The 15732-nt window shown below is 52.7% G+C and overlaps 1 protein-coding gene across 1 annotated transcript in view; it reads right to left on the bottom strand.

Annotated features, from left to right (window-relative positions):
* Nucleotides 1-1328: 1328 nt before the first annotated feature.
* ACTN1 (actinin alpha 1) overlaps nucleotides 1329-15732 on the bottom strand; it is a 105503-nt gene continuing 91099 nt past the window's right edge. The window contains exons 12-21 of the mRNA XM_023182613.1: nucleotides 12945-13095; nucleotides 12304-12412; nucleotides 11699-11839; nucleotides 10071-10253; nucleotides 9656-9790; nucleotides 7999-8178; nucleotides 7165-7311; nucleotides 6192-6272; nucleotides 4267-4425; nucleotides 1329-2219 (exon numbers count right to left, since the gene is read on the bottom strand). Of these exons, the coding sequence (XP_023038381.1) occupies nucleotides 2061-2219; nucleotides 4267-4425; nucleotides 6192-6272; nucleotides 7165-7311; nucleotides 7999-8178; nucleotides 9656-9790; nucleotides 10071-10253; nucleotides 11699-11839; nucleotides 12304-12412; nucleotides 12945-13095 (1445 nt within the window). The 3' untranslated portion in view covers nucleotides 1329-2060. The remainder of the gene's footprint in view (nucleotides 2220-4266; nucleotides 4426-6191; nucleotides 6273-7164; nucleotides 7312-7998; nucleotides 8179-9655; nucleotides 9791-10070; nucleotides 10254-11698; nucleotides 11840-12303; nucleotides 12413-12944; nucleotides 13096-15732) is intronic.

Here is a 15732-nt window from a genome sequence, read left to right as displayed (position 1 = left end):
AGAGAGAAGGAAAGCAACATTATTGGCCCCATGTAAGGAGGTCACTTGACCAAGGTAATCCAAATGGCCGGTGGCAGACAGACTTGAGCTCACATCTGCCTCCCTTGACAGGCACTGATGTTCAGGTTGTATTTCTTCCCTTGGCGCCCATAATGCAGACCCTAGTCTAAAGTCTTGTTTTTGTTGGAGAGCTTTGGAGCCTTAAATTCAGAGGTGCTTCACACAGCTCATGCCACCTGCAGAAGTACCAGAGAGCCTGACATAGGCCAAGGAACTGGCAAAGCCTTCAGCCTCTCCTCACCACATCAGGAAATTGAATCTGTTCTCCCTTCTAATAACTTACTTCGCCAAATGACTACGCTTGTTGGGCACTAACCCCATGTCCAAGGGACAAACTATGAGCTGGTCCAGTGATGGAAGAGGTGGGTAGAAGCTAGGTCACACTCCTGCCACAGATTTCGTACCAGAACAGTCATTAGGGTTTTGTTAAGGAATGGACAGGCCAGAGAGAGGAGAGATGGGCCTTCATGAGGCTATCAACAAAGTCCCTACAAAAAAGTCGGAGGTAGATAAAAACGTTAAGAGCTACACATCCACATAGGCAGGAAAGAGCTGTAATGAGTTCATCCCACTGACGCACGAACAATTAATTCTACCTGTCAGTTGTCAATGGGGAGAATTTCATCCACCCGATCATTTAAAGCAAGTTGGAACAGGGTACAATGAGAATTGGCCAAGGATGACATTCAAAGGATGCCCAGGGGGCAAGTGATGTAATGGGTTGCAAAACAAAGGTCAGATAAAAGGCATGGGCTCAGGGACCCTGGTGCCAGAGCAGACAGCGTCCTATAAAGACTATCTTTTACTCTGGAGAAGCTACAGCAGTACACACATTTGGCATTCAGGGATGGGGCCTGAGATTCTGTATTTCCAATGAGCTCCCAGGTGATGCCGAACGGCTGCCATCTGTGGGTCATCTTGAATAGCAAGGGACGAGATGACTCTTAAGAGACAACTCAAGCTGTTCCCTGCAGCAAAAATAAAACAAGTCAGGGGAATGCAGATGTCACAGAGCTGTCTGATGCTGTGGAAAAATGAAGGTGGGGCTTATCATCAAGAAGTCCTTTACGCATCCATGACTTTCTGTCCAACTCATAGGAGACTGGAGAAATTACCTTTTCCTTTTTAAAATGAAGAAACTGAAGTGTAAGACGATTGAACGTAGCAGGGTCAAAAACATTAGGGGTAGATACAGGTGCCCCACGCCATCCTTGACCCCACACACACTTCCAGAAAACATCAAGCAAGGAGCAGGCAAAGAGTTGTCATAGGAGTGTGGTTGTTTTAATACCGTTCTTGCCAAGCAATATCAAAGTTGTCCATATTCTCCAAGTTTGTCCTATTTTTTATAGACAATATTAAAATGTTTTAAGTGTGTGCTGATAAAGAGACTAGTCACACCTCTGGGGATTTAAAAATGAGAAGCCACATAAATTCTCTTCCTTAAAAAACAGCCATTTCAAAAGATTTTCTTTAATATCATAAAATATTTTCATGGACAAGTGAGCTAGCAAACACACATGCACCAATGTGCCTTTTGACAAGAGTACCCCCTACCCCGACTCCCACACCAAAGTGGACATGAGATTGGAGAAATGAATACAGCAGATGGAACAGATAGAAGAAAAAAAAAAAAAAATCAGTAAAAAGGATGGAATATAACTTTGTGCTTGGTTATTTTCCTATGTCACAACAAAACAAGACATTTCGGTGCAAATAGTTAATCTTTCCTCTTTTTTTCCATTTGGTGGAGAAAAAAATACTTTTTCTATAATAAAATATGTAGTTTTTTGGTTTTAACGTAACTTTTTTTTTTCTTTTTTGCAGAAAATAATTTTGTAAACTGTCACTTCGCGGGCAGGGAGGCTCGATGCCACGTGGGCCCCAGCTTGCCCCGGTGGAGGCTGGGAGCTGAAACCGAACCTAGGCAGGAGATGGGCGACGGCGGAGGTGCAAGGCAGGGCACGGCGCACGGGACGAGGGCGGCCAGGCAGGGTGGATTAGAGGTCACTCTCGCCGTACAGTGCCGTGGAGAAGGACATGTAGTCCAGAGCACCTGGCACGGAGTCGGGGCCGGTGTAGGGGGCCATTCGCGCGATGCAGTACTCGGCCTGGTCAGGCGGCAGCTCGCGGCGCAGCTCGTCCACGGTAATGTAGTTCTGTGGGGAAAGAGTGATCAGGACGGTCGCAAAGTCCAGCAGCCGTAAAGCGGGGTGGCCCAACACAGCCGCAAAGCCCGGCCGCGTGAAGGCAGCGCGTGCCGTTTGCATTATGCCTCCCTCCTGGAACTACAGGATGTATGGACATAAATATCCACACGTGTACATACCGCATACACATGTATTTTTAAAACTGTCTCAGGTTTTGCACTTCAGTACCTACTTTTTAAGCCACTTTCCAATCTAATTCCATATGCCAATTACACCTATAACCATCTTCTGAATCTCACTAGTCTGCAATAATTGCGTGCTGGAGCAGTATCCGCAGATACTCTGGTGGAGCCTATAGGTTCCTGGGGGGACCCCATACGCACTCAGCTGAGCTCTCTGGAGGCTTCGGACAGACAGTCTAATTTTAATGAGCCCTCCAGCAGATTAAGAACACCATCCACGTTTGGGCATCATTGCTTCCCAAATATGGTCAGGCTATCTTAAGCTCCTTTGCAGAAATGTGGGCCTTGCCCCATGCAAGCAGCTCCAGCCTGGGTATCTGCCTTCTCCCAGGTTTTGCCCATGCTAGGTCTATTTGAAAGCTGTGTCTTTTAGGAGCTTCAAGATCCAGGAGAGCTCATTTGGGGGCTCTGACCCACAAGGTAGTCCCCCTGCACCATGCCCTACCTCTGCCAGAGTGCCCTGGGAACCAGTTTGAGGGAGGGTGGAGCTGCCACTGTCAATCCCAAAGTTGGGAGACGAGGCCCCTATCTCAGCCCCCGTTTTCCTCTTCTACAAAATTAGCAACTATAACTAAATGGTTTGAGGATCCTTCCAGCTCCAAGGTGCTATGATGCAAATAAGGTTGTTCTTGTACTTAAATCAGACCTTTAGGGACTTCTTTGTAGTTCAGCCTTTATTCCCTGTAGACAGACATTTCAGAAATTATATTCCCTCCCTATTGGCTTTTGCTTTTGGTAACTGAATCTTTTCCGTTTAAGATGGAGTCTCACTCTGTCACCCAAACTGGAGTGCAGTGGTGTGATCTCAGCTCACCGCAACCTCTGCCTCCCAGGTTCAAGCAATTCTCAGGCCTCAGCCTCCCGAGTAGTTGGAATGACAGGTGCATGCCACCACACCCGGCTAAGTTTTTGTATTTTTAGTAGAGATGGGGTTTTGTCATGTTGGCCAGGCTGGTCTTGAACTCCTGACCTCAGGTGATCCACCCACCTCGGCCTCCCAAAGGGCTGGAATTACAGGCACGAGCTACCATGCCTGGCCTGAATCTTTTCAGTTTTGAAGGAAGGATGGCATAAGGATTTACTGTGACTTTACAGAACAGAACACAGGCCCTAGGCCCACATCCCACCCCCACCATTTCTTCTGGCTGCTCTGTGAGTCTTTTCTATAATATTTGAGGGATCTGTGGCTTCTATAGATCCCCTCAGGTCCCTGGGCTGGAGATGGCTGTGGTTCTGGGTGACATCCAGGTCTACCAATGACCATCTCAGAACAGTGGAGACTTGGACTGAGCCTCTGGCATCCATGGAGACAATCCCCTGCATCCCTCCACTGCCAGGTGGAGTATTGCAGGGTGCTTGGGAGACTGGGAAACCCAGAGTGGATCACTGCTCAGGGTAGAAAACACGAGAGACGTGCTTCCTTCCTGTGTCCCACAGTCCCTCTTCCTGCTCCCACTATAGTCCGTGCCAATGCACAGGATGATACCAAGGGTGAAGTCCCAGGGGTTGTCAGATGGACTCCAAGAGTCCAATTACACATCCACACCACTCTACTCCCGTCTGCCACCCGTCATTTCATCCCAGCTATGGAGTCCCTCACTGGCAAGCAGTGATCCTGGGAGGGTCACTTATACTAATCCTGTGTCCTGACACCTTAGCTGAGCCCAAGGTGTTATAGAAATGGGTAGAAGTGGCAAACAAGGAGAGGCCAAAGGACCCTGGAAGAAGGGGCGGTTCCAGCTCTCACCCCTCTAGATCACAGTCCAGCCAGTGCCTGCCACCCCAGCACAATGCCCATGCCACAGAACACCCACCTTGTCCCCGGCCAGGATCTTGAAGGAAGCCATGACTTGGTCTGCTGTATCTGTATCGGCTGTCTCGCGGGACATGAAGTCAATGAAGGCCTGGAATGTCACTACCCCCAGGCGGTTGGGGTCCACAATGCTCATGATGCGGGCAAATTCTGCTTCTCCCTGGAGGAAACAGCCAACGCCAGGCCTGTCAGCCCATGGCCTGCTGGGAATATCTCATATGGACTGAAGACCCTGGGGGCTCAGATCAGCCTGTGGCTGGAAGAGGAGGGCACATCCCCCTGACCTAACCTGGGTTGTCCTAAGGGTATGATGGGGACACAACACTCAAGAGGAGAGACCCAGCTGAGGGTTTCCCATGCCCTGCAGATGCCTGGGTTCCTCTTACAGCAAATAATCATGTTGATAATAACTACAGTGATCACAACGATTAACAACGGCTGCCACCTATGCAGCATATCTTATGTGCCAAGTATTAACCTAAAAGCTTTATTTCAATTCATTTAATCCTCACTACAACCATAAAGGTAGGTATTTTATTATCTTCATTGTACAAATGAGAAATCTGAAGCCCAGACAGGCTAAGTGACTTGCCCAGGGTCACACAGCCAGGAAGCAGCAGAACTGGGATTTGAACTCGGGCAGTCTGGTTCTAGAATCTGTTCTCTCCCCACCACACTGTATTTTCTATGTGCCAGATACATGCACAGACTTAAATTCCTTCATTTAACCCTTGCAACAGTCCTGTAGGGTTCCCCCACTTCACCTGAGGCTACACGCTAATGATGGCAGGGCTGGGATTTACTCCCAGGTTCACTGCTCCTAGCCCCATGCCCATGCTCTGCACTGCACTGGGCAGCCTGTGAGCTCTTCACTTGGCACCATGGCCCAGGAGTCACCTGACTGCCCTGCTCAGAATGTCTGTGTGAGGGGGGACAGAATAGGAAGGCTGGGGAATGGGGGACGGCCTGGGACAATCCGGAGGGGCAGCAGGCCCAACCGGAGCCACCGCCAGGACAGAGGTGGAAGTCTCAATTTCCATGCTCCATGTGAGGTGACGCAGGCCAACCCCCACCCTGGGATGCCCCACACCACCAGTCCTTCCTGCCAGCCTCGGGGTCAGCCCAGCTGTCCACAGTGGGAGTGAGGAAGTACCAGAAGATGAAGTAGCACAGAGACTGAGACGAGGAGGCCAGGGCTCCTGGATACACACAGGCCGGTGGCTGGGCCGGCTTTCAGGGAGCCATCTTCCCCAAGGACATGGGCCTTGTGGCTCCTCCAGAGAGGGCAATCCCTAGCCTGAGGGCCTCCAGCCTGCCACTCCTGGGACTTGGCCGCTCCCGCCAGCTGGCTGCCTCCTCACCAGGGCAGACAGAGGGTGGGGTTTACGTTACCATGTTGTAACCCATGGAGATCAGGCAGGCGCGGAAATCATCCGTGTCCATCATGCCTGTCTTCTTCTGTGGGGGGCAGTGGTACCAAGACACAAGGAGGGTCAGGAAGGCAGGAAGAGGAAGGGCCGGCCCGGGGCCAGGAAGACAGGAACAGATGGCCAGAGCGGGGATGAGGTTTATGGTTTGGGGGATCAGGACGGGGAAAGGAACATAGGAGGAGAAGATGCAAACACACATTGGTGGCAACGTCCAAAGACAGGAGGAAGACAGAGCAGGGAGATGCAAAAATCCACCCATGGGATGAAGAGCAGTGAGGATGGAAGACAGTGGGCACCCAGCAGGTTGCCACAAAAGACAGCACAGGGCAGAGGGTGGACCAGTGACAGGGCAGACAGAGACAGCAGGAGAGGACGAGCCCCATGGCCCACAGCGGGGGGACAGGAGATCCAGACAGAGAGAAGAGAAAAAGGAAAAACGCATTATTTCTCGCCCCAGACGCCACCCCTGAGCGTGCTCCATGCAGGAGGCGAGTACCTGGGGGTCGTTGCCAATATCATAACCCAAGCTGATGAGGCAGGCTTTGAACTCCTCGGGACCCAGTGTGCCGGAGTGATCCTGGGGCCGCGGTGCGCCAGGCAGCGAGCCATGCGGTGTCAGGGAGGTGGAGCCGTGAGGGGGGCATGCCCCGGGGGAGGGTGGCGTGTGTGGGGAGACACAGGGACAGGCATGCGGAGGGAGGGTGGGGGCGGGGGAGGAGGGGAAATAAAAGTGCACACGGTTAGACACACCAACGAGGCTCCAGGGGGTGCCCTCCCCCGAGCACACACAGCCCTGCTCCAGGGAGCAGGACCAGAGTGGGGTGTGATGAGCCACAAGGGTGAGAAGCTCCCCCAGAAGTGACCCAGCCCCCCGGCTGCCCCAGGGACTTCCCCCAGGTGCCTAGAGAGCCATGAAGCAGGCAGGGGTGGTGGGCAGCACCCAAGAACATGCTCCCACGCCTTGGGACCGCCCGCAAGCCCCAGGGCACTGGGAAGGGGCAGCCCACTAAAACCCGGCCTGACCCAAAGCTGGGATGGGAACCCAGGACCAAGGCCTCTGACATCCCCAGCAGAGTCCCAGAGGCCGCTGGAGGTCAGGGTAGGGGTGAGGGCCAGCGAGGGCAGGAGGAGTCTCTCTTCTGCTCCTCTGTCTCCACAGCCAGGGAGCAGCAAGCCTTCACTGCGGGTGACTCTTCATGGTAGGAGAGCAAGGGTCAGGGGTCAAAGGTCCTCTTTCTACCCACAGTATGAACACTCTCTCCCAGAAAGCAGGGAAGCTTATGAGGCACCAACACAGGTTTTCCAAGGTTGGTTTTGTGGGGTGCATCGAGTCAGGGCAGGCTGATGGCAGTTTCCCCTTTCTCTCCCTCCTCACTTGCATGGCAGCCCACATCCCGGGGAAGTGCCCTCCAGGGCCCTGGGGCAGGGGTTGGGGGCTGCACTAAGAAAACACAGGGTGGGGCTCTCACCCGGTCAAAGTGGTTGAAGGAGGCCCGGAACTCATTCATCTGCTCCTGGCTGATGCCCTTGGCATCCCGGGTCAGGATCTGGTTCTCCACCTCGTTGATGGTCCTGGCGATGGTGGTGAGCAGCTGCTCCCAGCCCACACGGATGTGCTGCAGGCAGGCAAGAGGCCTGTCAGCAAAGGGGTCCCAGGCCTGGGCTCCTGGCGGCCCCTATCCACCCTACTCCCCAACTATCAAAATGGCCAAAGCCATCAAACTTGGCCTTCCGTGTGGCTGAGTGTCACCAGAGGGAGGGGAACCAGGACAAGCACAACCTACTAGGACAGGGACCCTAGATGATCAAGGGGGCAGGGTGGCAGCCTCTGCCTGGGAGAGCAAAGAGACTGGGACTTGCCAATGGGGGTCAGGTCAGGAAGGGGGGCAGATTTGGGGGTAGGAAAGATTGAGACAAAAAAATGTGTGATTCCCCGAACCTCCAACCCCACAACCCCCCCAGCCCACACACACTTTCACAGTTAAAACAAGTAGCCATCTTACAAGCAGGTGCCTGAGCCAGTGTTTGGAGCCCGCCAGCACCCGGAACCACCAGAAGTACTTATTCTGAACTCCACCCCAGAACTAGTGAAGTAAATTCTAGAGACGGGGCCTAGAAATATGTATTCTCAACACGTTCCTCGGGAAAGTAAAAGGTACTAAAAGTTGAAGATGTGAGGCTTCAGAGGTGAAGTGAATTCATCCTCCAACTATGACCTGTTTCCTTGGGAGACTTCCCCACCCAGGAGGAAGGAAAGAAGGGGACATGGGCTCCCCGAGAGCAACAAGGCCAGCCCCACCCACCTCCATGGTGTAGTTGGTGTGCTTGTTGTCGAAGATGAGCGCCTCCTGGATGAGCTGGTGGTCGCCCTCCAGCTGATCAATCTTTGGCTTGTAGTTGACAATGCTCTTCTCATACTGCCGCAGGTGGCTGAGCTGGTCCTCCAGGGTCCCGTGCATCTCAATGGAGATCCTCCCGATCTCCTGCTCACCGGGAAAGAGGCACCTTGTCAGACCACCTCACTCTGCTCCCATAGGGTGGGGACTGGGGCCTCCAAAATCATTTGTTAAGGCTTCAAATGATTCTCAGTTCCTATCCCAGCCCTAAGGAGGCCATCACTGGTAATTAGTAAGACACTTTTAGCATGGGTGCTCCTAGGTATGGAAACAGCACCACAGAGGTATATAACAAGCACTGTTATCACTGGATGAAATACCTACCAGCTCTCAGGTACCTGTCAGCCTCAGGAAGGGAATGCAGGGTCAGTTCTAACCTAAATATTCACTCCTCTGCTTGCCATTCAAATGCCCCTTTCCCAAGTCTTGTCCATCTCAGGGACCCACTGAGCCAGGATCCTCATAGCCTCGGCAGACCTCACTCACCTCCCTCAGTGCCCATGCTCTTGCTCCTGCTGTTCTGCCTCCTGGGATGCCTGCCCTGGCCCACCTGAATCCCATCCATCCCTGCAGGCCAGGCCTAATGCCCATTCATGTCTGTTATTCATCCATGTAAACAACCCTTGTTTGTGAAAGCACTTTCTGTCCACTCAATTCAATCCAGTGGCTATTTCCTGCCTGTCTACTACGGACAATGTGCTGGCAGGGGTGCGGGGGGCGACACACACAAATGTGAACTCAACATGGTCTCTGCCCTTAAGGAACTCAGAGGCCACGCTCTAGCCAAGCAGGGCCCCTTTCCTGATCTGCTAAAGCACCCCACTATCTACCCCACACAATTCAGCAAAACATTCTGTGCTCCACTGGGGTTCAGTTCTCTTTCTGGGATTGATCAATCATCTTCTTTGGCCAGGCTCATTGCTCAGGAGGAGGAGGAGAGGAAGGGGAGGCCTGGTCAACAAGAGACACCAAAGGGATTAAGCTGGATCAGGTGCTCAGGAGCTGACCCTCCTATGGGACTTTCACAGGCAGCTTCTTCTTCTTCTTTTTTTTTTTTTTTTTTTGCAATGGAGTCTCGCTCTGTTGCCCAGGCTGCAGTGCAATGGCACAGTCTTTGCTCACTGCAACCTCTGCCTACCGGGTTCAAGTGATTTTTCTGCCTCAGGCTCCCAAGTAGCTGGGATTACAGGCACGCATCACCACACCTGGCTGATTTTTGTATTTTTAGTAAAGACGGGGTTTCACCATGTTGGCCAGGCTGCTCTCGAACTCCTGACCTCAGGTGATCCACCTGCCTCGGCCTCCCAAAGTGCTGGGATTACAGGCATGAGCCCATAGGCAGCTTCTTAGTGGTGTCCTCATATGTCTTTGCTCCCAAATCAGATAGTGCCAGCAGGGCTTCCTCACATAGATCCCCACAGCCTTCTACAGGAGAGCAGACCCATGGTGGGCTCAGGGCCTCAGTCCTCCATGGGTCCCACCCAGGGAGACAGGCAGCCTGGCTGGCTGGGATAGTGTGGGGAGGGGTAGGAGCCCCAGCACCGCTTCCCAGCACGGGACCCACCTCCATCTTGGTCTGGATCCAGGGCCCGATGACATTGGCCTGGGCCCCAAACTGCTTGCGTAGCCTCTCATTGTGCTGCTGTCGAGCGTGCTCCTCCGTCAGAGCTTGGTCCCTCCGAGGCACCAGCTGCCGCACCTGGGGCAGGAATAACAAGGCGACTTTGGGGACAGGTCAGCCATCTGTCCATGTGCCAGATGAGGAAATGGAGGACCCAGGAGGGGAAGGGCCGGTCAGTAACAGAACAGGAGTGAAGGTGTCAACCTGTTCTGGAAATCCAGTCATTTGACATTTGGACAAACAATGAGTGTTTACTATATGACAATTTTAAATGAAATTGATAAAAATCAATTAAAATGGACAAAAATCCCTGCCTTTATGAAACTTACGATGGCTCGGCCCATGCCCTTCAACTCACGTGGTCCCATTTGCCATTGATCTCCTGAGGCGTGATGGTTGTGTAGGGGTTGGTGCCCGCCATATTGACGTGGTAGGTCTGGACAATCTTGGACACCTCGTTGTGGATGCCCAGGATAGCCAGACGCTCCTTATCAGCATCAGGGAGGGTGGCCTTGAATTGCTCATGGGCTGTGGTCAGTCCCTGGACAGAGATGGGAATATATGGGTAAAAGGAACAAAGGGAGCGCTAGAAGTGAGTGGAAGGGCCATGGAAGTTGAGTTCCACACCAGCTGGGAGACCAGGAGGCATCAATTCAAAGATTCTTGTGGCTGAGAACTGGGATGGCAGGTATGGTCACAGGAAGGAGAAGCCACAGTCATCAAAAGCAACAGTTTCAGCCGGGCGCGGTGGCTCAAGCCTATAATCCCAGCACTTTGGGAGGCCGAGACGGCCGGATCACGAGGTCAGGAGATCGAGACCATCCTGGCTAACACGGTGAAACCCCGTCTCTGCTAAAAAATACAAAAAACTAGCCGGGCGAGGTGGCAGGCGCCTGTAGTCCCAGCTACTCGGGAGGCTGAGGCAGGAGAATGGCGTAAACCCAGGAGGCGGAGCTTGCAGTGAGCTGAGATCCGACCACTGCACTCCAGCCTGGGCGACAGAGCGAGACTCTGTCTCAAAAAAAAAAAAAAAAAGCAACAGTTTCATCCTTAGGGCTGGTGAAATTAACAGCAAACCCTCTGGCGTGTTCACCACCTGACAGGTCAAGGAGAAGGGCTGCTCCAGAGGCTCACTCCCCAGATGACCTCCCACAACATGGACTTCCTTAGCTTCTGGCAAAACCTTTTAAACCCAGTACTCTGCAGCTGCATCAAAGATTGAGGAAGCTGCTAACTGATGTGAAATGAGCTCCAAATAAATGTTACATTAAAAATCAAGGTTCACGGCTGAGCACAGTGACTCATGACTGTAATCCCAGCACTTTGGAAGGCTGAAATGGGAGGATCTCTTGAAGCCAGGAGTTCGAGACCAGCCTGGGCAACAAAGAAAAACCCCCATTTCCACAAAAATAAAAATTAAAAAGTTAGCCAGGCATAGTGATGTGAGCTTGTAGTCCCAGTTACTACGGAGGCTGCAGCAGGAGGATCCCTTAAGCCCAGAAGTTGGAGGCTGTAGTGAGCTATGATCCCACTATTGCACTCCAGCCTGGGTGACAGAGCGAGACTCCGTCTCAAAAAAAAATAAATAAATAAAATAAATAAATAAATAAATAAAAATCAAGATTTAGAATACGGTATACAATAAAAGCTAATTTTTGTTTTATACAAAAAGGGTGCAAAGCATGGAAACAAACATATTTGCTTGTGTGCAGAGACTGTAGTCGAATTCTTACCTTTGGGGAGAAAACTAGGGACTGGAGGATAAGAAGTCAGAGGGAGACCCTATCATATACCCTTTTTAATTTTTTTTTTTATTTTAGACCATGCACATGCATTATCTTGTCAAAATAAGTCAAATGCAAAGGTTTTGTGTCTATAAAATCATTGGGATGCTCTTCCTCAGGGGCAGTCCTGCAAAAGTGACCCACAGAGTGTGGGCCAAGGGCCCCAGCGGAGCCAGCCTCTGGGGAGTGGGGTGGGGCTCACCTGGATCTCCTCAATGGTGTGCACAATGAAGGTGTCCTGCAGGTCCTCCATGGCCCCCTCCATCCAGTTGTTGAAGGGTGCGGCCCGCTTGGCATACTCCAAGTACAGCTGGTCAATGGTCTCCAGCAGTTTCTCGGTCCGCTGGGAGTGCCAAATAGGGTGGGCGTTAGTACAGTGATGTCCAGAATCATCCCCCACTCCTATTGAGATCCTCCTGGTGAGCCCCAGGTCTAGAAGCACTGCCTCAATCAGGCAGAAAGAACAAGCTCTTCCTGCCAGGTGTCTGAACCATCTCACATCGCAGTCACCTGGCCTGGCTCCCAGAGTCTGGTGTGTAGAATAGGAGGGTTCTCAAATGGCTGGGGTTGGGCTGTAAAGCACACTAAACTGGGAGGATGAGACAAGTGAGGGCAAGAGAGGAGGCATCGCCAAGAGGGCAAAGTCCAAATCCTGTGCCAAAGTAAATCTTCCACATTTAGGCCAGGGTTGGGGGAAGTCTGGGGAACCCATAGTCTTTTAGCCCAAAGCAAAGAGAGCCAAGAAGCAGGAAGGAGCACCTCAGGGCTGCTGGATATGGGCCTAGATCTCCCTGTGGGACCCCTCACCTCCAGAGCTTCCCTTCGCTTCTGAGTTAGGGCCCCCAGATTGTCCCACTGGTCACAGATCTTTTGGCAACGGGCGTTGACACTGGGTGAGTCATAATAGTCCAGCTCACTGGGGAGGGAAGAGACAAGGAAGTCGGGGGACCCAGGTTAATTTCATGGCCCATCTCCCTCTCCCTGCAGCTGCCAGTGGGGTGGCCGGTGGTGCTGGGAAGAGCCAGGGGCGCTCCCTTCAAGAGACCTTCCAGGCACTCCTTCCACCCCTCCCCTTTTTCAGGAGACTCACAGAGAGAAGACCAAAGAAGACCCCTTCCCCAATCATGGCTGGAGGTGACACCAGCCTTCACCCCAATGGCCAACGGCAGGGAGCCCTCAAGGCCCAACCAGAAAGCTCGGAACCAAGGCTTGGTCACCCTCTGCTCCTGTACTAGCTACAGGTAAGAACTGGTGGCCTTTAACAGGAAGGCCGTGGTCCCGGGCTCCTTCCCCACCAGGAGAGAGATTTGTCTTCTGCGTAGACTCCCTTCCCACCTGGGCACCCACCTTCCATGGCCACACCCCCACCTCCCCCAGCAGCTGAGAAAGCCCAGCCTTGGCCCCTCACCACAGGGCGCTACAGGGTAGGGGTATCTGGGGCCACCTACTTGAGTTCCTGTGCAATGGCGGCAATCTGCTCCACACGGTCCTGGTGGGCAGCCAGGTCACTCTCGAAGGCCTCATGCTTCTTGAGCAGGGCCTTGATCTCCGAGAGGGTGGCCGTCTCATAGTCCTTCTGTCGCAGCATGGCCTCTTTGCCTGGATTGAGAGAGGGCCACATGGCTGAGCAAGAGTGAGAAGCATCTCCTTGGTCCCAACCGCCCACCCCTCAGGGCCCCAGGAGCTCCACTTCCGGGGCTGCTTCCCACAGAGGTGCCCATTGTGTAGGGATCTGCAGTGTACAAAAGCAGATGTGCAACTAGAACATCCAACCACGGGTGCAACAGGGAAAAGCACTGCTCTCCTCACAGCACTTCCAAGGCCATGATAGTGTCTACATAGGAAGGTTATACAGAAGTCCGCGGGAACGCATAGGGCATGACACTATACACACAACAGGAAACACAACAGGAAACACAGCCATCCACACCCTCTGATATAACCAGGAAAAAAACAGCCCAAGCACCTCAGGGGCACCCTGCCTTTAGAATGTCCCCAGTTACTGTCACTGGCTGCCGGCAGCCCTGCAGGGGCCCCTTCCCCGGGTCGGTGTGTCCAGTGCACTCTGCACAGAACCCGACAGTGGCGAGTGCCTTCTCTGACCCTCAGACACACTGCCCTCTCTTTACAGGGCATGAGCAGGTCTTGCGTTTCTTAAATTTGTTTCCACAGGAGGAAAGCGGGAACAAGAAATGACCTCCCACAGTCATTGTTAGACGATGCTCACCAGCTGCCTTGTGAAGTTGACAGGCACAGGACGGGGGCTGGCCCGGCCTCCCTCACTCACACACCCAACCCTCTGCTGCTGGGATGCTCAGCCTGTCTCAAAAAATAAGGCTGGGCTGGGAGCCAAGGCTGTGTCCCCAGGCGGCACTTCTTTCCTGCCCCCTGTTCTTTCTTCTTTGAAACAGAATGGTAATACATCAAGTTTAGAAAAAATTATAGGTAAGCCTACTTATCCACTCCTATTCAGTCCTTCCTTATGTGGATATTCTGTGAACGCTTTGGGCATATATAAATTATGTTTCCTGCTTTTAAAATATTTAGCAGCACATTGGTCGGGCGTGGTGGCTCACGCCTGTAATCCCAGCACTTTGGGAGGCTGAGGCGGGCAGATCACGAGGTCATCAGGAGATCGAGACCATCCTGACCAACATGGTGAAACCCCGTGTCTATTAAAAATACAAAAATTAGCTGGGCGTGGTAGCACATGCCTGTAATCCCAGCTACTTGGGAGGCTGAGGCAGGAGAATCGCTTGAACCAGGGAGTTGGAGGTTGCAGTGAGCCAAGATCGTGCCACTGCACTCCAGCCTGGTGACAGAGCGAGACTCTGTCTCAAAAAAAAAAAAAATTAGCAGCACATTACTGGAATTTCTACCCTGGCTCCACAGTCTTCTCATGCAGACGTCTGCTGAAAGGCTGCACATCCACTGCCCTAACCCTTCACTGTCCTGTGGCGTGCTGGGCCCTCGGCTCGCCCTAGTGCGGATGTCTCCATGTTCAGGATGGATTCTTTAGACAGTCTCAAGAAATGGAATTCCCAGGTTAGAGTGTAGTAAAATTGGTAGACGTGAATACATGTAGCCAAACTGCTTTCCCCAGAGGCTGTGCCAGCATGCCAGCACTTCTCGTGCCCCTGCTGGTGGCTGGCAAGCCGACAAGGTCAATCTTTGCTCTGTACCTTGGCTGTGAGCTGGACCCGACAGAAGCAGGTGATGAATCAGTGCAATCCCCACTATCCCTCCTCCACTCTGCCCTGTCCACGCCTGGATAAATAACTCCACACACACACACAGTGGAAGTGGGGGCAGCAACCTCTTACCATTGTGTGCAAAGCCCAGCATTTTACTTACAAAGGGGAACTAGACCCAACCCCCCTTAGCCAGTCAAGCACACTCCATCCCCTACACCAGGGGCCCCCACCCGCCGGGCCATAGACTGGTACCAGTCCGTGGCCTGTTATGAACTGGGCCAGACAGCAGGAGGTGAGCCAGCAGGTGGGTGAGCATCACCTGAGCTCCGCCTCCTGTTGAGTCAGGGGCAGCATTAGATTCTCACAGGAGCTCAAACTCTATTGTGAACTGCGCATGCGAGGGATCTAGGTTGTGTGCTCCTTATGAGAATCTAATGCCTGATGATCTGAAGTAGAACAGCCATCCTGAAAGCATCTGCCTCCTCCCCACTCTGTGGAAAAACTGTCTTCCACGAAACTGGTCCCTGGTGCCAACAAGGCTGGGGACCGCTGCCCTAGACCAAGCCAAGCCACTCCCAAATGGCCTTGGGGTATGGTTCTTCCTTCTCATCTCCAACCTAAGGTCTGAGGAGTACAAAACAGGGCTGAATGGGGGAGTCTTAGGGCACTGAGCTCCGCCGGCCAATGGGTCTGCCCCAGACTCCAGCTGAAATGGCCGGAGGGGCCCCAGCTGATGGGCAGCCTGTTCCCCACCTCCAGCCGTGGTCCAGGTTCCGGGGAAACACTATCCTAGGTATGATCCTCTCTCTTCAGAGTTCACCTTAGCTGCCAATAAGCAGACACCAGACACGTCCCCAAGAGCCTCAAGGTTGGAGTAACAGGGACACACATGTGCTAAGACAAAGGCCGGTTCATTGTAATTGGAGGCCAGGAAATACAGGAAAAAGAACTGAACAGATGAAAACCATAAACATGAAATGTACTATAATACTGAAGCCTCACAACAACCCTGTGAGGAGGCTGAATTAGGTTGAATGGGGTC

This window comes from Piliocolobus tephrosceles, chromosome 6 (assembly GCF_002776525.5).
Source record: "Piliocolobus tephrosceles isolate RC106 chromosome 6, ASM277652v3, whole genome shotgun sequence".
NCBI classification, from domain to species: domain Eukaryota; kingdom Metazoa; phylum Chordata; class Mammalia; order Primates; family Cercopithecidae; genus Piliocolobus; species Piliocolobus tephrosceles.
The sequence above is the reverse complement of the archived record's forward strand: the minus strand, read 5'-3'. Positions and strand labels throughout refer to the sequence as shown.